This window comes from Pagrus pagrus (assembly GCF_965226575.1).
Source record: "Pagrus pagrus genome assembly, chromosome: 3".
Taxonomy (NCBI): domain Eukaryota; kingdom Metazoa; phylum Chordata; class Actinopteri; order Spariformes; family Sparidae; genus Pagrus; species Pagrus pagrus.
Genome location: NC_140187.1, coordinates 2,985,711 through 3,009,072, shown reverse-complemented (window position 1 = coordinate 3,009,072; position 23,362 = coordinate 2,985,711). Strand labels below are relative to the sequence as shown.

The following is a 23,362-nucleotide window of genomic DNA, read 5'->3' as shown; positions in this document are numbered from 1 at the left end:
GTGTTGAAATGATCCGTTACAGGAAACAAACACGGATTTCACAGACGTCTGTTCGATTCTGCAGGAGAGTCAAAGATGGAAAGTGTTACAGCAGAAAACAACGTGTGTGAAGACGAGCAGCAGCTGATCACACACACACACACACACACACACACACACACACACACACACACACACACACACACACACACACACACACACACACACACACACACACACACACACACACACACACACACACACACACACACACACACACACACACAGGATGAGGCGGCCGATCTGTTGGCCCTTTAGCTCGGTCACATAAATTTATTTGGCCCTTTAATCCGGTGGATAGAGCAGCATCAGGGCGGTCATGTGAGCTAAATCTCCTACAGACAGCCGGCTTGTGTGTGTGTGTGTGTGTGTGTGTGTCGTGGGAAAGGACAGAGTCCGAGGTGTGTTCAGGGTCCGAGGTGTGTTCAGGGTCAGGGTTCACCACACAGCATCACTTCTCATCTCAGACAGATAAAATCACAGTTGGTTTCTCTGTGCTCTCCTCATGTGAGCGGGCGGTGGAGGTTCGTGTGAAGCAGGTGATGCTCATCATAAAATCACATCAGATCACAACCGTTCACACCTCTTTTGGCAGAGTCGAGTGGAAACACAGAGTGGGTCTGAACCGCAGTGGTAATGATTTGTTTACTGTAAAGGTATCAGGGAATTTCCCTCTGGATAGTCTGATAGCCTCTGTAGCTGTATGCAACGGAGCAGTCGCTGCTTAATCCAGTAAATCAACAAGCTCTCTTAGCTTTTCGTTTAATAAATGAACAAAGTAAATCACAAAATGTCCAGAAAGGAAATATTTTGACACCTGTTGTCCTCACTGAACAGAAAACTACACCTGAACACCGTCTGAATTCAACAAAGACGAGATTAATCGCCACGTTAACTCGTCTTAAAACACACTTCATTCAAACTGGACATAAACTGAATCAAAGTCACCAGAACAGTGTTGGTTTGTCTGCACAGTCACCTCTGGCTCGGTCCAAATAAATCCTCAGCTCACAGAGAAAGATGTGGAAATATTCAGGCTCTGCACGCCGTTTTCACCTGCTGCTGATGTTCATCAGACTAAAACCTGAAGAGAAATCACTGTTGTTCACCTCTTGAGGTGAGAAGCGATATTACGAGACTTTTAGCATAATAGTTACGTATTGCACCTTTAAGTTAGTCTGAATGCAGGAAGTTTACTTGTAGAGTATCTCTGGAGTTTTACTTCTTTTCCTGAGAAGACCTGACGTCCACCAAATCTCTATCACCTGTTCACATCCACAGACATGTTATATTGTTTCACCTCGTTATCTTCTGTCATGTCAGCTAATTACATTATTCTAGATCCAGATCATGAGTCAGCAGTGAGGTGTGACTCCTTCTCAGTATTTCTACATGTCTGATGCTTTCTAATAAATCAAGCCTCCCTCAGAGTGTTTAAATATTTGCAGCCGAACACAAACACAGCCCGGTTCTGCCCGGACGCTGCCGCACCACAGACCACCTCAAACTCTCCATCAGAGCCAGGACCAGGACGTCAAAGACCTCTTTCAAAAGTCTCAGTTTAATGACTCACACTCAGTCTTATTTGCTCAGTACTTCAACAGCCTCAGAGCGTTAATCATCAGAGTAATCTACAGCAGAGATCTCCCACGACAAACGAGCCGCGATGTTAGAGAGCCAGCGTTCACACGACGTCATGATGTGAGAGGATCGAAGCTGCTCGTACAGCAGCAAACAAATTAATAATAGTACAATATTCAAGACAAATAATCAGCCAGGAAACGAGCGTATACTGCAGGTCGACTGTGACAGCAGGCGGTGACCTCTAGTGGCCGTAGTGATTAAAAAAGTCTACAAAAGGAGGAGGTCAGGGTGAGGAGACAGTTGTGTTAGAGATGTGACTGCTCTTCAGGGAAGGCTGCCTACTCCAGCGCTCCTGGAAGAGGTAGTCCACCAGGAGCGTCACAGCTACATTATTGCTGTGATACGGCTACGAAATTATGAAACAAACACATTATTTTTCACAAAGGCTGAACATGGAGCAGTAGAAGTCCTCTCGAGCGGCCGCAGACCCCCGAGACTGATCACTACGATTAAACAAGCTGAAACAGTCGAGCTGAGAGGAACTGCAGAGCGATTCTTCTTTGTAGACTTACTCTACAGCAGGGTCCAGCAGTATTAAATATACATATATATATATATATATACACCCACACAGAAAGCGAACACTGAGTCGGGCTCCACAGCAGTAAAGTGGTACGAGGTCGTACCCTCCACACAGGCACCTCCTGGCAGGCCTCTCTCTGCTCTGAGCCCTCTGCTGGCCTCAGCCCTCCCTCTCCCCTCAGCACCACCTCGTCCTCTCCTCCTCAGACCAGCCCACCCTGAATGTAACTCCTCCCTGCTGTCCAGCACCAGTCAGCCTCCTCCTCCACCTCCTCCTCCTCCACCTCTAACCCACAGTCACCGGTGAACCTCTCCTCCTTCAATATGAACCCCACAGAGCAGATCCTCTGACTTCTGCTGAACACTTTTATACAATCTGGATTCAAGTGTGTCACCTGGAGCAGGTGAAACAAAGAAGATTAACACTTTGTTATTAGAATTTAATACAAAGTGTTAATCTTTCTGTTTTCATCTATTCCAGGTGACACACTTGAAAAAACCCAAAATTCAGTATCTTAGCACATCTGCTTCCCTCGTCTCAAAGTCTGTGAGTTTCTTTCATTGGTTTTTGGTTTAATGTCTGAATTAAGGTGTGTGGTTTCCACAGGCTGAAGATATTTACAAGGTTTGTTCTCTGATATAAAATACATCATTAAATGTCCCACAGTTTAATTAGAAAGCTCGGCGGTTGCTAACAAGTGTCTGAATGAGACTACAGAGGATGTCGGGACATTAAACGTCCTCACAGCGAACACAGAGACTCATCTACTCAGTAGTCCGTCTTTACAGGCCCACTTTAGTTACACACTGTTCTCACTGTCACTTTACAACTTGGACATTGATCAGTTTATAGAAAACCTGGATAGTAATTGTGCAGTAAGACACTTAGTGGTGGAGACGTTTAAGTCATGTGACCGTGATGTCGTCTGTTTATAGCCTAACATTAGCTTTTTACTGCTACACATTTAATTTACAAGTTTGTGAAGGTTATCTTGATGAGCAAAACGTTTAAGTATCAAAAATCTCACAGGCTTTTAGTGGAGGGAACCAGGGCGGTGCTAACTTCTGGGTCTAACTGTGATAAACAGTTAAAGCAGCCATACATCATGCAGAAACGTGGTGTACTGCAGGCTAATGAAGTGAGCGGCTGGCCTCTCTGCTCTGGTCGTCTCGCCGGCTGAGTTACACCTGCAGAGCCGTGGTGCGAACCAACACAACACAACTGTGATCACACATCTGCAGGTGGCTGCGAGCCGCCTGCCAAGTAGGAGAGGAGCTGAGAAACTGCGCTGCCTCAATAAAAGACGGGAAAAGTGTCAGAGACAGACACTGATATGTGTGTGTGTGTGTGTGTGTGTGTGTGTGTGTGTGTGTGTGTGTGTGTGTGACTAACCGTCCTGGGCTGTGCTCCTGTGGGTAAACGCTTCCTGCCAGGAAACAGGTTTGCTTTCAGTGTAAGAAAAACAAAACAAGACACCACACACACTTCATTATTTCCTCACCGCCACTCAAGGTTATGAACAGCTGATCCTCACTGTTCATTTGACTACAACGCTCTGATATCCTGATTAAAGAAGTCAGTTTATTCACCGTGTGGACAAACTGAACCTCCAGAATAAATGTGGCAGTCGGTGTCTCACAGGAACCAGACAGACGAGTTCAAACCAAACGTTTGTTGAGGTTGAATTTGCTGTTTCTCTCTCGTCGCATCGCTGTGTTTACGCTCTGGTTAGGATTCGGCACAGAAACCACCTGGTAAACGTTTGGAAAAACATCATGGTTTGGATTAAAACGCCTGTTTTGGTTGCCACGATCACAGATGGAGACGTCTGACTTCCTGTGAAAAACAGCCGATTTGGTGACCACAGAAACATCTGGAAACGTCTCCAGGTGTCCTTTAAGATATCCAGTGGTGTGCACCGAACTTTGGTTTGCTGTTTGGTCGTTATCAAAGGCCTCCTGTGACGGCAGCTTTAGAGACGTGCACCTAATAAAACGTCATCTGAGCGAATGTCCTTCATCGTCTCCCTCAGATCCATCAGTCAGGTCAGTTTGAGGGAGATGGAGAGTTTCACTTCCACTGTTGCAAGCTGACACCGGATCGTTATTTTCCAACTGGCCAGCCGGACACACTATGTTCTTCTGTATGTGTGTGTGTGTGTGTGTGTGTGTGTGTGCGTGTGTGATTGAGTCTTTTTCACAGTTGCTGTCTCGGTGTAAAACAAATCTGTTTTAACGTTCATGCTGTTCCTCCACTTGTGGGTGTCTGTGTTAGTATGTGGTGATGCATGTGTGTCTTTGATCGTGCATGCGTGTGTGTGTGTGTGTGTGTGTGTGTGTGTGTGTGTGTGTGTGTGTGTGTGTGTGTGTGTATTTGTGTGTCCTCCCAGGGGTGCTGTGGCATTCAGTTCACAGGTTGGCAGGAGGATGTGAAGGTCAGGAAGCGACACTGCAGGTCAACAGTCATTAAAACACACATGTTACACACACACACACACACACACACACACACACACACACAGAGTTTTGTGTACGTTCCTCTGACAGTGGTCGGTGCGTTAGAGATGTGAACAGATGATATCATGGATACTATCAGTGTATTTATTTGTGTTCAGTGTTAAAATAAACTAAAATGTGAACATGTCTGGATTAAAAAGCCTAAAATGATTTTAAATGTTTGGGTGAATCAGAGAGCAGCGTTGTTGAACTTAACAGGAGTAACTTCCTCTTACTTTTGTAGTTTTCACTCTTCATGCAGGATTATTTCATCAAAACAAAAACATGTGCATGTTCAGAAAACGCTGCTGAGAAAAACAGAAACTTTTTCTAACCTGCTATTTTTTACACATTTCTGATGGTGACAACACATTTTTACAGCAACACATCACCAGATTCTCCTCTCTGTCGATGTTAAAGTCTAAAGTTTCACCTTAACCTCGAGTCAATTGACATCACCATGACACACAGCTGAGACGGGCTGAATGGACCATCTCCCACCTGTCTCACTCTGCACTCTCCTTCAGCAGCCCAGTCTCCAGGATATAATGTCAGCAGTGAACGTTTCTGCACACAGATACGTCCAAGGTTGACATTTGTACCAAAGGTGGTGTATCACGTTCACAGTAAATGTTTATTAGCCTCCTTTCATGTCATTAGGTGGAGGAGCTGGTGGTGGAGGAGCTGGTGTTGGAGGAGCTGGTGGTGGAGGAGCTGGTGGTGGAGGAGCTGGTGGTGGAGGAACTGGTGTTGGAGGAGCTGGCGGTGGAGTCATTAGAAGTGAAACGTTTCAACATTCACACTGAACTCCCTTTAGGCGGTGCTGTCTCTGCCGATGTGGTAAATCCCAGTGATTTACTTATTCAACCAACCAAATGGTGTCAACTCGCACTGAGCTTCATATTAATGTCATGAAACCTGCTCCTCTGAAACATCTGTTCGCCAGATGACATCTTCTGCCTGCCGAGAGGAAAGCTGAACTGGAACTTTTCAACAAGAGAGCAGTAAAAACAGAAGGCTGTGTGCAGCGGATTTACACTCAACAGTCGTTAAAGTCTTTAATCTTCACGGATCCTGTTCAATAAAAGTAACTGCATCGTGTCGTCTGTCATCCAGCGCGCTGTGAAGAAACTGCAGCTCCTGAAGCTTTCCTTCAAAAGCCTTACACAACGATGGCAACAACACATCTCATCACCATCCGACCTGTTGACCAAGTTGTACGCTTAGGTAACGCACCTCGGCGGCATTTCCTCAGCCAGGTGATTTTCAGACTTGTCCGACTATTTGATGATGGATTATATTCGCTGTTGGCTCGTAAAACACTTTTCACACCACGATACGAGGCGCTTCATGTCTGCAGAGGCTCGTAAAGTCTTCCTGTTCACCATCTCGCACCACGCATGACCCTGAGCTTTGTGGGTATCTGGGGTAACTTCCTCTGATGTGCAGTCACTCAAACACACACACACACAACGATGTCCTTAATCGCCGGGGTAACATCAGCTCTCTCACACACACACACACACACACACACACACACACACACACACACACACACACACACACACACACACACACACACACACACACATTTCCCCATGTGGCAGTGAACAGGAGGAATGTACATCTGTATTTGTTCTTGTCAGGACGGGACTGAAGGCTTGTTTGTATGTGGGATGTACAGGCTGACCCAGGTGGACACAAACTGTCTGGAAGAGAGATTCAATTCATGGGAGACAAGCAGCCCCCTGGTTACTGTTGCTATGCCCCCAAAGAAATATAAATTATCGTATATAAAAATGATTCACCCGCCATTTAATTATGACGGCGCACTTCAAATGTTCTGCAGGTCTCAGTTGTCTCAGACGTCTCCTTTAAAATATCCAGCGGTGTCAGGCTTACAGCTGTTGAAACGCCGTCTCAAACAGTGGTCTCTCACATCTCGATGTCCCGATGTCTCACAATTATCCGGTGGTTTGAAACACCGTCTTGAACAGTGGTCTCTGGCTTGTAAGATCATCTCAGATATGAGCATATTCATCAAAAATATCCGGTGCTGTTGCCACTAACATGGTGAAAAAATGTGTTGAAGCCTCCTCAAAAATATTCAGTGGTTTCACGCTTACAAGTGTTGAAATGTCGTCTCGAGCAGCGGTCTCTCTCTCTCTCTCTCTCTCTCTCTCTTGGAGCATTGTGGCATCTTTCAGCTGTTTGTTTTTAACGCTCTCATCAGAGTTTGTTTCCTGCAGCAATAGCTTAGATGCTGCTCAGGAGATGGTGGAGACCAAAAACAGAGCTTAAAGGAGATAAAAGAAACACGACTAATATGAAAACAGTTTTCACTGAATCAGGTAATCACAGAGTCTTTTCATGGTGAAAGCAGGTAGTTTTCCTCTCAGTGTGAACACGCCTCTCCCATCGTCTTCCTCGAAATCCTGCATGTTTTCCAGTGCCTGTCTCTTCGACCACCACCTGGCTATAATCTCCATTAACCATCATTAGCATTCCTCCCATATTTCCCATGCTCTGTTAGCTTCTGACAATTAGCATTCTACTCATATTTCTGCGGCTGCTCTGACAGGAAGATTCCTCACTGACAGCTTCTTTCACCAACGGTGACCGGACGGCTGACGAGCTCTTGTCTCATCTCTGAGGACGAGCTGATAGCGTCTTATTGTCCTCTGATGTCTCCGATCGTCTTTTAACAGCTCCTTTTCTTTTTGTTATAACTTTTGTTCTCCTTTCTTTGTCTTAAAATACTAATTTTCATGCCTTTCTGTTCTCCACCTCTCTTTTATTTCTCTTTTCTCTGACATTCAGTGTCTTCGTCTTTTCCACCATCTTGTCAAAATCTGCTATTAAATGTCTTTTCATCTCTCCTGCTCGTTTTCATCTGAACTGCAGTCCTTGTTATAGTCACTCCTTTCTTTCCTCCACTTTTCTTATCCTCTCCTCTTTTTTTTTTTTCCTCTCTGCATTTTCTCATGTTTTCTCTCTCTTCACCCCGCTGCCTGTCCATCACAGTGATGCTGAGGTGATGATATACAGGAAGAGGACTGTGGTAAAGCAGAGCAGAGCTGGACAGTAGGCTCCTTTATCCCACTGTAATACACAAAGAGGACCCAGAGAGACGGGGGCCCCTCGACCGCACTGTGAAGGATATGAGAGCTGAATGTTGTCCTGCAGGGAGGAGGTCGAGGCCCCGGTATAATATGCTGCTGCACACACGCACACACACACACACACACACACACACACACACACACACACACACACACACACACACACACACACACACACACACACACACACACACACACACACACACACACACACACACGTCCACGTGTGTTTTCTCTGTGAAGATTCAAAACTTTATTCTAATCCAATTCTACGATCCTGAATCCTAAAATCAATCAATCAGTTTAACCTTTGAACACTTTGAACACTTAACTCTGATCTCATTCTGAACCCTGATCCAGACTTTAACTCTTCCACCTCGACAGTTAACCTCAGCTCAAAGGGATTCAACGTGATTTCTGCTTATTGTTTCTGATGAGCCACTAAAGTCGCAACAACAGCATCAGGAAACAGACGGCGGCTCAGTGTTTTGGCCTGAACGTTCACCTCCTGTTTTTGCATCATCACAATAACGTCACTAAAATTAGTAATAGTTGCATATTAGTCGTTAGAAAGCTCAATAAACTGCTCCTTTTTACTTTTTTTTCTCTTTTTGACAGCACAAACAATGAATTGTAGCACCCTAAATAACACAAATACACAGATTTGTAATCTCCATCAGCAACACACCAAAGTTTAGAATAGAAAAATCATGTCAAGAGTCTCAGCTTATTATTTGACTGAAAACAATAAAACAAGGCGGAGTGAACGTTGTGATAACAGAAGATATATTCAGTGTGAAGCAAAGCAACACAAATCAGCAGAGGGTTTAAAGTCAGTGAGCTCAGGTCTTCAGGTACCGCGGTGGACGAGGTCTGAATGAAGAATGAAGGTGTGTTCCTACAGATGACAGCCGAAGAATGGAGCCTTTCATATAGCTTCTCGTTCGTCAGGAGGGAAAACGTGGCGGGCGTCAGTGTTTTGGGCACGTGAATCTCTCAGTTTGAAGTTTCTCCCACATGATAGAGATTAGGAGCCCGGAGGCCGCACGGTCTTGTGTTTCTGCCCGTCTCCTTCCTCCTCTCTCACACATGTTTGTCTTGCTAATGATGAGGAAGAGGAGGAGGAGGAGGAGGAGGAGAGGAAGGAGAGAGTACAGGAAGAGAGACACATGCCGTTCAGTTCCCCTCTGAATATCAGACACGTGAGGAGGTATGGAGGGAAGCTGGAGGCCTCCTTACAATAACTGTGGGTGGTGGGTCGGCTGGACGAAGGTCAAGCTACTGTATGTTTCACTGCAGTTTGGGCCAAGAACCAAACCACGGGCTCCTGGTTGTCTTAAAGTCATTTTAAAAACAAAACATTTGTTTGCAGGATGCCTGTAGGAATGTCAACGTTTGTCTGTTTATTCCAGATTGAATTATTCATCTATCTCCACCACTGCTTTCTGCTTCTCAACCTCTTGATGGTGATCGACTTCGGTGTGATCCCCAGGATCGACAGAAAAGTCGTTGTGGCTGAATTTAAAAAATGCATGCACCTTTAAAACTGTCCAGAGGAAATGGGAATTCTTCTCTTGGACGTCAGAAATGCACTCCTCGTTCTGGTTTTTGTTTTGAGAGACTGTGCAGATAATCCTACAGTAATTAAAGATCATATTCGTTGAGAGTTTTGGGCAACTGAGGTTTGTTCAAACCACTGAGCCAGAAGTTCAAAGGGTGAATCTCAGGACACCTTTAACTGACGGAGAGATGGAGCAGGGATGAACAAGTCTGCAGCAGTTGAAGCACGGCCGGCGCTTTGTCCACACTGGACGCTTGTGAAGTGCGTGACGGCTGCGTTGCTGTTACTGTTTTCATGGAGTTTGATAATAATCAATAAATATGATGATGTGATTTTCAGTTACCACCACTGAACACAAACAGACATGAACACTGGTGTGATGTCGATATGACCATCTACAGGTCGTTTTCAGGTCTATTTTTGCTGAGAATTGTACACGTCGCAGTAAAAATAGGCGAAACTCTGAATCTCTAGATGACGTGCCGCTGCATCCTCGCTTGACAGGAAGAAGTCGCGTCAGTGTGTCTGCTCTGACCTGTTAACATGGACGCTGAACTGAAAAGCACGACGTTCCAGCCTGTGATGTTCGCCTCTCCCTCTGCAAGTTATGCTTTGGTTTCTGAGGCGGACGGTCCGTCTGAGTCTCTGGATCAATAAATCACAGAACAATCCACCGCGACTCACAAGAATGTCCGTACACCCGGGATAATAATACAGATAACTGGACAACATGTTTTAATTATGCGTATTTAGCCGACTAGTTTGTGGTTATGAAAAGGTGTCGCACAGTGATTTAGCGTCAGTGAGGTCAGCCTGCACAATGAATCATGGGAAGACTGTTGTCAGTGTGTGAGTCACATTAATTAGTTTTTTCAGACACACTTAAACATTTAAAATAATTAAAACTTTCAAAATGTCTGCATCAAAATGATGTGATGTCTGGGAGCAGGTCAGTAGTTAGTCACTGAATTACTGAAGGTAATAAATCATGTAATCTAATCTGAATATTCCTTTTTTTACCAAACCAAATCAATGGATGCAGTCACTTAGTTGCTCAAATATTTTTTTTTCTTTAAACATCTCAAAACATTTTCAATGCAAATAATCTGCATTTTACAAACTCAGCATTTACAGTTGGTCACATCAAAATTATTCAAAACAGTTCATGTCATGAGCTAACGGAGCTTATTAATATCAAAAATGCCAGATTTTAAAGACATCATCAACTAGAGACTGTCTTGTGACGGGATCACGGTTCACAGTCTGATCCGTGACTACTCAGTAGACTTCAAGCAGCGATGGTGAAGGGACGGCTGCAGCGTTGAAGAAAAAAAAAGACAAACTTGACTCTCAGGAATACGTCACAAAGTGTCAGAGAGCAGTAACAGAAGCAGCCGCTGTACGAGTCAAATGTTGCTCAGTGATATTTGTTTTCCACCACAGCAACCTGTTGGAAAGTATGTTCGCTGTAGCTGTTCGTCTACCGTCACTGCTGAAAGTGAGTACACAGTACTGATGGGTCAGTCCACGTCCATCCTCCATCTCAGCTACATTCCTATAAAGTGTCACGTCTGGATCTTGCACAGTTGTGAGTGGAATCAATGTAACTATAATCTAATTACACATTTTTAAATGTAATCTGGGTCTGTTGTAGTTAGCTATTTCTTCTTTATCTGATTCTTTATCAACAGATCTGGATACAGTGTTCAAAGATGGCGCTTCATCCTGTCCAGTTCTTCTCTCTCACACACACTCACACTGTTGTTGAGTTCATCTCAGGTCATTAAATTAATATCTGCCTGCTGCTCTGCAGGTGCAGCGAGCTCAGGGAACATCTGTGCGATACGATCAAAGTCACAGAGAGAACTTGACGTAAACACTCAGACAGATCGCTCAGCGTCGTATCGATCATCTCGTCCGTGCGTCTCACAAACAGATGGGACGAGTTTGTTCTGTGAATCGAAGCGTCTCTGTAAATGAAGAAAGATCCTCCTCCCACTGTGTCGGAGCTGATCAGAAGTAGCCGTGTAATGAATGAGAAGTCTGCACGGGATGAAAAGAGAATGAAATCTGGGTTTACTGTGGAGCGATGGAGCCACGTGGGAGGTCCCGTCACGCCAGTGTGATTTCCTCCTGCTTCACTTGGTTGGAACAAAAGAGCTTCTCGGTTGCTCTTTTCAGCACGAACTTAATTACTCATAACTTAACTCCCAAAGATCAAACATACAGTGGGAACAAAGTGCAGCACACAGTCGGCTGATATCGCCTCTGTTGGTTTGTTGAATTTGGCTCCGGCCAGACACTTTAATTGGATTAACGTAATAAGGATGAGAGATTTAAGGGACAAAGGGACAAAATGTGAGGCCGGCGTGGATTATCGGACGTGATCCAGAGGATTTCTGTCTGTTATCGAGTGTGTGGTACAATACGAAAAAATAAAATACAATGAAGTCTCTTATTCCTGAAATAAAAGAGTCGGATTAACTTCTTTGAAAAAAAGCTGCTAGTTACAAAGTTTACACTGGAAGCTGTGACTGTGACACAAATCTGAAGTGTATCAGGCCTCGCGGGCGTCACCTGCTGAGGATCACTCTTCGTTGATATTGTACAAGTTTTTATCATTTTGCCAAAACTGAACCAACCTAAGACTGAACAGTCTCTGACATCACTCACCGAACCTCTGATGGGAAAGTAACTGAAAACGTTTACACAGATCCTGTCGGAGACGCCCACACGAGGATTATTACAGTTACAGTTGAGCAACAAAGGGCCATTCACACACACACACACACACACACACACACACACACACACACACACACAGAATATTGAGTTTGAAGTCGTCTCAGAGGATCAGATGAGAAGCTGAAAGCTTCACGGCTGCTTTCTCTCACAACACTCTGCCCTCAGCTCGCGTGTCCGTTCTCCTGAAAAAACTTCCTCCTCACTTCTGTCACTCTGTCGATCACGCCACAGCGTTACACACTCGCCACACTCGTTAGCAGCCGCGACAGGCTGGCTGGTTTAGTTTTCATCTGTGTGTGTGTGTGTGTGTGTTCTGGTGACACCTATTGTAGCAGGAACTACCACAGGAGATGTTACAGGTGTCGTTCAGATCAAAACTGAAGTTGGACCTTTGAGCACTCAGTACTCAGGGATACTGAATGTCAGCTTTTCCTAAACAATGTGAACAATTTGGAGGATCTGGTCTGAAATGAATTTTGTGTTTTGTATTTTTCTCATAACTTTATTAACATTACATCTAATTATCTTGCTGACAGGATTTCCATGGTGTCTGTGGGACACCTGCTCCGATAAACATCTCAAAGATGAAGAGGACACAGAGGGTGCAGAGTATTTTGTTCCAGAATGAGTCAGAACATTTACACGAAACCAGAACAAAACTCAGTTTCTTGCTGTGTGTCTTTGCTCCAAACATTCACCTGAGGACTCCACCGCTGTCACACAGGTGAGCTAACTCTGCATGAAGAGGTGGAAGTTGGCTCTGGTGAACTCCTGATGGATGGTCTCTAACAGGAAGTCGTCCTCCTGTCCTCCCTCCATCCGTCCTTCTCTCTTCCCTCCTCCTGCTGCTCCTCGGACGGACGGAGGAGGCTGGAGCTCGGGGGTGTACGTGAAGCTGAAGGACGTCCGGTAAATCAGGCCGTCCAATCGGATGAGGGACAGCGGGACGGTGATGATGCGTCGCAGACAACGCCAACCGTCAGTGAAGACAGAGACGTCAGGAACGACGCAGAGCAGAGATTTGGGCGACCTGAGGAGAAAAAAACAAGGAAACGATGATTTGGCATTATAGTCGCCACCATCTTGGTTTTTTGGAACCAGAAGTGACCATATTTGGATGAGAGGGAGGAGCCAGCGAGGATCGACTTACTGGACTTACTTCTTCTTTATGCTCTTTTATGTTGTGTATCTGTTGTTCTGTGTTTTTTTGTCTCCTCTTACAGAGACAACAGACAGAAACTAGCTGCCAGCTAACTCTGGTGCAACTACTTTTAATTGTGCGCTGTCCCGAAATAATAAACAATAAGATTTAATAAATACATGAATAAAATAAAAAATGTTCAACAACATGAACATGAAATGTAGACATCTGTATTATCTGGTGTGAGACTTTGCGGGAGGCTCTTCTGAACTTAATGAGCAACAAAAGCAACAACGGCGTGAAGGCAGAAAAATAAACCATGGAAGTAGATAATTAGATGATTATGTCACAGACTAAACATAACTCTGCGGCCAGTATGAAACACCAGCGAGCAGCGGCGACTCTGAATGCCCTTCTATAAGTTATTTCATCTAAACTGATCTACACCTCTGGCTCACATGGCAGTGAGGGGTCAGGTTGCTAATTGGCTGCAGCTTCTCGTACAAACAGCACATTGTGGGTGACTGTTATATAAATACGGCTTTCCTCTGCGCTGCCACGCTGCTGCTGATGGGAGGGATATTTGCAGAAGCCGGTGGCGAGCCGCTCTCGGGCTCAGAGACCCTGACTTACGATGCCTCAGCACTTTAGGTGTGGGCTCTGAGGTGGACTCTGACGTCAGAGAGGTTGTTTTGATTCGGGATGCGTCACCTGAGATCCTGCGAGGAGACGCCTGACCGTCAAGTTTCTGCTGCGGCCTTCTGTAACTTATAGACTCCCACACAAGAGTTAGAGAGACGATGGTTCAGTGCAAGCCGAGCTGAGCTCCTCCGAGTGATGCTTGAATATATAAGATCCTTTATGCTTCTCGGGTCCAGTCTTGGCTCCGACCCCATAAAACGGATGAATACAGGTACAAGGAGGGTTCAGTTAATCTCATGTCAGGACTGTCGAGAGTATTTTAAGTCAAACTTGTTGGAAAACTGCTCGTCTTGTTTCTGTAATGATGTTCAGAAGTTTGTCCTGAAAAATGAAGAGATTCATCAAACTCTTTGAAACCGAACACTGAAACAATCAGTCGATTAATCAGTTGATCAGTCAACTGAAAACTAATCAGAAGCTATTTTGATTATTAATTAATGTAAACAATTATTTGCCATTCTCTGGTGTAAATTATTAAAAACTAAATATCTTTTCTCTGGAGTTAAACTGTCGGTCGGACCGAACAAAACATTTCAGGCACACTCGACTCTGGAAACTGACATTTTCTTTTACTGTTTCATATACTTAAATAAATTAAAATAATTTCCAGACCCTTGTAGGTTTGTGAGTGGATCAGGTGAGTCTTTTTGTGATAAAATATGTACTGTAAGCTGTTATGCTGGCTTGAGTGAGACTGAGATGTCAACATGCTGTACTGCGACATATCTCGACATTTATTATATTGATGTGTTTTTTGATTGATGCAGGTTCATTATGCATCAGAGTTATTGGACAAGCCAGGCCGACTGAAAATCTTCTTTCCCTGAATCCTACCACAACGTTCAGCAGGACAGACCTTTCTAAAAGTCTCTTGTGCTTTACTGAAATTCCTCAACGAACAGCAAAATAACTGCCTTCAGTTTTTTAGGTCAAATGAATCACAATGTGGGTGAAACCTGCTCGGTTACATAATATTTAGTGTGGAAGTGCCACTTAATGTACAATAAAACAGACTGTTGTGAGCAGCCGGCTCAGTCTCATTTTAAACAGGACGACAACTTTAATTTTCTCTTCGTGCTGCTCGTCTGCACCTGGTGTCTCTGTGGCGAAGCAGTATGAGAGCGAACCGCACGAAACAGTCATAAATATAAAAAATAGGGCCTCCGAACTGATCGTTAAAGCAAAAATCCACCTAAAAACAGAAGCTACACATAACTACAGCACTGGCCTGAAGCTCAGACTCTATAAAGTGAGAGATCAACTGTAATAACTGAAATAATGTGTACTGCATGCAGTGTTTCAACACTTCATCAACATATTAAAATATTAAAAAACGTATTTTCATCATGAAGCAGCTCTCCTTGAGTCAGATATGGAGCAAGATGTGGATGACGAAAGTATTTCCAGCTTATTAAAAGGCAGCCAGACAACAGAGCAGCAGGCCAGTAAAAGTATAATGACAACTGTTGGTGTCTGTAATATTGTACTGTATGTTTATATTTCTTCCCTCCTTTTTAGGTTTCTGGGTCAGTTTCTTCAGAAATGTGAACAAAACAAAGGATTTCTTAAAAACAACAGTAACCCAGATACACTGCCAACTTTTACTGCAGCGTCTGGGTTGTCAGCCTTCATCACGTCTTTTCTTATTGTCTGTTCACGTTAATAAATCTCCTCTGAACTCACTTGAACATGGTCTCAGCCTCGCTGTTTCCAAACCACGCTTTGAGATGAGGGCTGAAGTTTTCTCCCTGGATCTCCAGCGTGGCCACGTGTCCTCCTCCGCTCACCTGCAGTGACACAAACACACACAAAGATGTTTGTAGCTACATCTGATTTGGATGTCAATGGATGTGATTTGGATTTGATTATCTCGTGTGTGATTTACAGTCTGTGCAGGTTCTCATCTCTGTTGCTAGTTTCACATGCACAGTATCCATCAGACGTCTGTCATGGATCTGGTCCTGACACTGAGGCCACTGACTTTTGTAATATCTTTTATTTCAGCCTCTTTTTCAAACTCAACGTAGATTGAACAATGTTCGGGCGCTGCTTTTACTCATAGATCTGAGCTGGAGCCGATAAATAAATACTTTACACTTTACACACTTTCCTGTGTGCTTCTCTAACTCACCTCTAACCCGGTGATAACAGGAAAAGGAGTAACTGGTGTCTGGATGCAGGCCAGACCCTGATTAAAGGTGAACTCCACTGCTTCCACTCCGATGATGGTCCAACAGGATCCGTCGTTCAGCACCACCCTGCTGGGGTCCCTGGCACTGGACGGGGCCTGGAGGGTAGGAAGGGACGGAGGAGACGTTTGAAAGGCAGAGCAGAGGAAGAAAGAGCGAGAGAGGACACGGAGTCTCACCTGGTACTGTATGATGGTGTCGTTGGATAAACACAGGTATGCGTATGGGTTGTCTCTGAACTGGAAGGCGCACTTGTGGAGCTGAGAGACCGGCTCGTCCACGTCTAAGATGGCGTGCTGCTTGTTGACCTTTCGGATAACCTGGAGACACGAACAAGACGAGAAAAATCAATAATATCAGGTCAAGATTTGTCATTTATGACAGTAAAGTATTTTTCTTACTGCAGAGCCTCAATAGACTGCATGTGTCACTTGAGCTGCTTGTGAATCATATTTTAGTGAAACGTTCAGCTGTAAAAAACGCTTTGGCTGCTTCGTAACTGTCTTGGGTGTTTTGTTGTTATTATAAGTTAAACGTCTGTTTATGTTGGAGCTTTAATTCTAATGTAATGCTGAACAGTTTAAAGATGAATAACACGTTATATTGTTGAACAGCATGTTTTGAACGGGCACTGCACCAGTGAATGAAGGATACGTCGTACCAGTCGCTCAAAGAAAGAGGATTAGCACCAGTTAAGTGACAGAAAACACCAGAAGTCACGCCCATAATTCGCGTGAGGTATCATGAGGGTGAAGAATAACGCGCTGCAGTATGAAGAGAACAAAGTCTTTAAATGAAACACAACACAGCTGCCTGCAGTAATCTGACCGTTTGGTCACGGGGCTTTAAAAAGGTGCAGACTCTGTATAAAACCAGGTGGTCTGTGCGTTGCTGGAGGTTCCACAATGAATTACTTCTGGTATCGCCGGGCCTCGAGACCCGGTCCTGAGTATTAACACATTCAGACACACCCTTCGCTGCACCGCACACTCAGTGTCAAAACACTTTGTTCTCATGTTTAAGTCTTTCCACAGCTGCTGATCCAGCTGAACCCGTAGGTCTGTAGATTCACCTCCACCTCCTCATGCGTCGACCACGACCCAACAGCAGAACCGAGCCGCTCCTCACGCAAACGACTCAGCAGGAAAAATGTCTTCAAACAAACCGTGCAACTGCAAAAACATATAGAGGTGTAGTGTGGAGGTATACCTTCACCATCCACCACCGGGCAGCGGCCGGGGATGTTATGACAGCAGTTCAGGAGGTTCGGAGAAAGAGTCAGCTCAGCAGATTCTGAAGGATTCTGCTCGGAGGTTTGTCTCAGTTTAACTTAAAGTGGAGGACGGCTCAACAATAACAGCATTTTAGGATCAGCAGGCTACGTTACACCTGCACAGACACACATCTGTAAGACGTATAGAGCCAGAGCGCTGATTACAGCTTTACTCTGTGGGTGAAACACTCGATAGTCAGACAGCAACAGTCCAGAGTCACAGAGAGTGGGTCCGGTTTCTACACTCTCCTCTGGTTATACGAGTCCAGAAAGTCATGACGCTGTGTTAAAACAGAACAGACAACAGTTTTCTGAAGTGTTCCTGAGCCCAGGTACTGACATCCTTTATACAATCATGTGTTTCAGTGTTGAACGTCGCTCCATCTTTGCTTGTGAACATGGAAAGATCAACCGACTCTGCGTCAGTGCTGCACAACACAAACAAACTAAGTCAAACTAACGATATATTTCTCTTCATAAAGAACTAAAACTCTGCAACAAACAAAACATGCTCACAATAAGAACACTAACATGTGTGTGTGTGTGTGTGTGTGTGTGTGTGTGTGGTACCATGGGTGGCAGAGTGACTCCAGACTCGGTGCACACTAACTGGACCACACAGCCGTAACAGACGAAGCCCTCGCTCAGCACAAAGTCCCCTTGGTCAGCACGCTGGTCCTCTACTACACACACACACACACACACACAGACACACACACACACACAAACACACAACCGAATGAATATTCATACACATTCATTTAAATTTTTTCCCATAAAATTTTTTTCCCTACTGTGGATAACTTTCCCACAAACAGATGAATAAAGACAACTGGACTGTGTGTGTGTGTGTGTGTGTGTGTGTGTGTGTGTGTGTGTGTGTGTGTGTGTGTGTGTGGCTGATGAATGGCTGAGGTTTAGGTCTTGGTGCTGGGAGGTCCGTGCACAGCGGCACTGTGTTAAATAAATAACCACACAGATCCTCCGACCGGCTTCTCCAGACGTGTGTGAGGGAAACACTCACACACTGACTGTATTTATGGCGGACGGCTGAGTGGTGACAGAAACCATCTGACGACTGAAGGTCACGTGTTCGATGCCACTGATGTTCACTGATGTTCACTGATGATCTGACATTTTAAATCCACATAGAAGCTTATTTTGAGCAGGAAACTCGCCTGTCTCATGTTATTTTCCAACAGCCCCGTCTGCTCTGATTGGTCAGCTCTGTTTGTGTTTTTAACACCACGGCCATGCTGGGGGCGTGGCTAAAGGGCGATGACTGTATTGTTGTGACATCACAAACTAACAGAAGTCCTGACAGCTTGTTTGAAGGAACAGTTTCTGAAAACAGACTGTGAGCATTTCTCTGTGAACCGAGCCTTCTGACAGTTTCACAGTATTTATATAAAACTACCTCGACTTTAAAGACAGGAAATCTCACTTCATACAATATGAGACCTTTAATGTAGGCCGCTAACAATCCTGTGTGCGCAGAAAATTAATTTGTGTGGAGTTCCTCTTCAGGAAGAAACGTTCTTATGAGAAATCTTAAAAAATCTTTTGATCCTGTTTTTTTATTTAAAGTCAAACAGTCAATTCATGAGGAGACTGCCCACTACATGACCTTTACAGTATGGCATCAGTCAGTGTGTGACTCAAGAGCTCAGAACATACAGTTAACACACAGACACACACACACACACACACACACACACACACACACACACACACTTACCCAGGGTGATGGTGAAGGCTGTCCACTGTCTGGCGCTGGCTATGAAGGCTCCTCTGTCCACTGAGAGGTAACGAGTGCTGACCGTCTGCGAGCGTAAGCGGTTGAACAAAGCAACTCTGGAGCATGAAGAGATACACACTGAAAACACACACACACACACACACACACACACACACACACACACACACACACACACACACACACACACACACACACACACAGAAAGAGAGAGATACTGTAAAGACTACACTGTAGAAAATCGAGCCAGGACTCAGACTCAAGTCCCTTTTTTTGCTGCATTTTATTAGCCGATGCATAATTTGTAACCTGTGAGACATTCAAACACACACGGACACGCTCACACACACACACACACACACACACACACACACACACACACACACACACACACACACACACACACACACACACACACACACACACACACTTTAAGGGTCAGACTCACAGTAACCTCAGTGATCTGACGTCACCTGATCTGCTATCTCAGCTGTCAGAGTGATGTCTCCTTTTAGTTTCTGTGCGTGTGTTGTGTGTGCTTCTGTGTGTGTGTGTGTGTGTGTGTGTGTGTGTGTGTGTGTGTGAGTGAGACTGAATAAGACTGACCCTGTGACCTGCAGTGACCCAACAGTACAGGGAGTCACAACTGGCTGTCAATCACTCAGACAAACCTGGAGCGCTCTCTCTCTCTCTCTCTCTCTCTCTCTCTCTCTGTGGTTCAAAGTACTTTGTTCACTGAATAAAAAACTAAAGTCAGGTTTTACAAAACGTTTGTTAAATGACTGAAACATTAAGTATAAATGTTCAGTGGTTTTACAGTAGCAGTACAGTAGCGTAGGTCTTTTGTATTTAGCTTACTTATGGTTGTGATTTATATTTGAAAAATGTTTTTTAAAAATTATAAAAAACGTGGCTCACGGTCGGCGTTCTTCATGGACTGTCTCTTCTGGGAGGGTTTGGAGATGACTTTGATCATCCTGCTCTGGAACGAACCCACTTCCTGTCTGTTGCCCAGGAAGAGTCGCAGCAGCAGGCAGAAGTGCTTCCTCTTGTCCTGGTCGGAGATGAACAGAGACTTGGCGCAGGCGAACATCTGATGGAGGCAAACAGAGAAAGTGTGAGTGACGGAGAGCAGGACGTGTCTGAGAGGAGATGAAGCATGTTTATGAAGTTTAATCCAAGTGTCAGAAGACGCCGCGATCCTGATGAGATGTTTAAAACTCTTTGAAGGTTTGTGATTCTTATAAAGTAACTCCAAGTTAACTGGACTTTATTTGGACTTTACTTCTTTACTTCTTTAAGACGTCTGGACCTTCAAACTGTACAGTAAAGCAGACGCTTGCTTCTTGTTTTCTGCCTCAGCCAGTAAATAAAGAAGCAGCCAGTGAACACACACGCTGTGTTTACAGCAGTGTAGATTTTCTGTCTGACATGACTGTTTGTCGAGTCAACAGTGGTCTGTAATAAAAGAGGTGATTGTCTCGTCTGGGTAAACACACACAGAGCTGTCTGTCGCTCAGACACAACAGGCTGCAGGTCTGAGTCCAGCAGCGTTCAGGATCCGGTCCATCGCTCGTCTACAGCTGCTGGTTTCACTTTGAGATCAATAATCAACATGGCAACAAGTTTAATCATCATTAACACCAGAGGACGGAAGTAATGAAGTACAAATACTTTGTTACTGTACGTCAGTAGATTTTTCAGGTATCTTTACTTAACTTGAGAAATTATTTTTCTGACAAAAACTTTGTCAAACTATAGTTTGAAGCATTTGAGGTGAATTATGGATTATTGTTATTTGGCGTCATCGCACGCCGCCTTCCCAACATCACAAGACTGATGTCGACCTATCAGAGCACATCACGCACGGCAGACGCAGCGAGACGAAACAAAGACGTGAGAAGACGTGAACAGACAGAGAGGGAGGCTGGAATGGGGAGAAAAGGCGTGTTAGTGTCTCGTATCTGCAGAGAGTTTCTTATTTTCTCTCTTTGTTGCTGCTCGGGACGCTTTACCAACCCAACATGTGGCTATTTGACGTCCTGGGAATGAGACTCAACAATCAACTATCTTTGTGGTGCGTTCAGGAACAGCTGGGACAAATCCTACTGACTCTACCTTTAACTTTAATAGTCTTTGAATTATATTAACATGACGTGAGCTTCAGTTAGCTTTGACCACAAATGTCCTTCAGAGGGAGACTTTTTACTCTGATTCTCTGAGTACATGTCAGAGCCTGTACTCTATTACTTTTACTGGAGTAAAGAAGCTGAATCTGTACGTCTACTGGAGGAAATAATGTGTGGACTTTTACCACCTCTGATTATCACTGATCTGGCTGCACAAAAAACAACACAACTCTAAAGTCTCGTTTTAAACTAAAGCTCAACACAAACATGAAGACCTGAAACCTGCAAAGACAAAGGAGAAGTAATATAAACCTGACGACTGAGTAAATACAACAGCTGAACCACTGCTCAGTAACCACTGGAGATCTGAGGCTAGACGACTCTGCAGGTCTGTGTTCTAGTACGGACAACAGCTGGTTCTGTTTAAAGGCTGTGAGATTTGTGCAGGAAAGGACAAAATAGGACGAGACAGAAAGAAGTTTAAATTCTGCTCTCGTGTGTCTGGTTGTTCTCAGAAAGTTACAGAAGCAGTCACAAGCAGCATCCTGTCAGAAATGTCTGGAGGATGGTTCAGACGATCTGAAAAGACCTTTGTTTGCAGCACACTGACACCATCAGTCATCCATTCTGATGAAAGTTAAGTGTTGGACAGTTTTGGGTCTTTTTGAGCGACTGAACATGTTTTCCACCGGATGACTGACATGAATTTTCTTTGTGTCAAAAACAAACGTCACACAAACAAAAGTGGAGAGCAGAAAACAGAAAAGCAATCAGTTAGTTTTCACAGTAAAACATTCAAAAGCCTCCCGGTTGATCCTGATAATTTAGCCGGGTCAAAGTTGAAACTTCCAGACGACTGGTGTCTCTGTTGTTGAAGGAATTTGACTGACAGGCAAACACAGCAGACAGGTGTGCACATGGCATCAGATCAGGTATACACACACACACACACACACACACACACACACTCACCCTGGAGTTTGGCTGCTGATCGAAGACCAGTTTGAACGAGTCCGCCTGAGACTGACTGGAGCTGTCCAGACACATGTAGCCACACAGTCGATATACAGAGTCTCCATAGCCGGCCTCTGGAGGAGAGAGAAGAACGATGGGGGGATGAAGGTGCAGGCAGACAAAGAGGAAGGTACACTCAGATTCAAAGAACTTAATCAAATGTTTCTCTTCTAAAATTAAACTTATTTTAGTGTCTTCACCTTTCAGATGGTCCTGCATGACTCTCCATCCTCGACCGCTGATGTAAACACAAGGAGGAGGGCAGAAGAACCTGCAGGTGATGTAACAGCACAGACTTAACTACAGAATCAAACATGTCATTCTTCTGAACATGAGTCTCGACTGTCAGCGAACCGTTTCTCGTTGCCGTAGGACTTCTGAGCCACCTTGGCGTGCAGGATGGTGACGCTCTGGTCCGCGTGAGCTTCTCTTCCTGGTTCCCTCGTCGATCCCAGTAACTGACAGCCTTGAAACCCCAGGTCCAGTCTCCTGATTGGACAAGAATGCTGTCAGTCACAAACAAACAGGAAGTATATTGCGTTTGTGGCGTGCGGCTCATGGAGGTTGAAACAGGGCTAGTGTGAACTGCAGTGAAATTAAGTGGTGGTGCATTCACTTACTGATGTACAGACTAAAGTAAACTGGAGCGGTGGTGCGTTCGCAGACTGCAAAACAACCCGGGAGTGCGTTTGATTGATACCTCAACAGAAGGGTGACGAAAAAACAGGAGGGCACGGAGCGTCCACAATAATAACTGCTGATGTGTATTAAACTGAATCAACTGAACTGAAGCGGACTGCTTGGTGGGAACGAGGTTATAAATTCCCTCAGATTAAACACAGAGTTATTTTCTCCATCCATCCTCATTAAGGAGAAACAGTGAGACGTGAATAAAGACGTGCCAAAGATAGTTTCCAATATCTCTGCACTACTGACACATTCAACAATGAAGAGATGTTTTATATCTGGACAGTTTTCTGTTACTGGAGCACTCGCTCTGACTGAAACCAGAGTCACAGTGAAAATGGA

At 44.6% G+C, this 23,362-nt stretch overlaps 1 protein-coding gene across 2 annotated transcripts in view; it reads right to left on the bottom strand.

Moving 5' to 3' along the window:
- Nucleotides 1–23,362, bottom strand: part of rbpjl (recombination signal binding protein for immunoglobulin kappa J region-like) — a 43,504-nt gene that overhangs the window by 1,464 nt on the left and 18,678 nt on the right. The window contains exons 6-15 of one of the 2 annotated variants that reach the window (XM_084349857.1): nucleotides 22,688–22,822; nucleotides 22,534–22,604; nucleotides 22,292–22,407; nucleotides 20,109–20,283; nucleotides 19,173–19,310; nucleotides 18,005–18,117; nucleotides 16,341–16,481; nucleotides 16,104–16,259; nucleotides 15,656–15,759; nucleotides 12,828–13,159 (exon numbers count right to left, since the gene is read on the bottom strand). In XM_084349857.1, the coding sequence (XP_084205983.1) occupies nucleotides 12,859–13,159; nucleotides 15,656–15,759; nucleotides 16,104–16,259; nucleotides 16,341–16,481; nucleotides 18,005–18,117; nucleotides 19,173–19,310; nucleotides 20,109–20,283; nucleotides 22,292–22,407; nucleotides 22,534–22,604; nucleotides 22,688–22,822 (1,450 nt within the window). In that variant the 3' untranslated portion in view covers nucleotides 12,828–12,858. Of the gene's footprint in view, nucleotides 1–12,627; nucleotides 13,160–15,655; nucleotides 15,760–16,103; nucleotides 16,260–16,340; nucleotides 16,482–18,004; nucleotides 18,118–19,172; nucleotides 19,311–20,108; nucleotides 20,284–22,291; nucleotides 22,408–22,533; nucleotides 22,605–22,687; nucleotides 22,823–23,362 lie in introns of those variants that run through there. The other variant, XM_084349856.1, reaches the window with a different exon arrangement.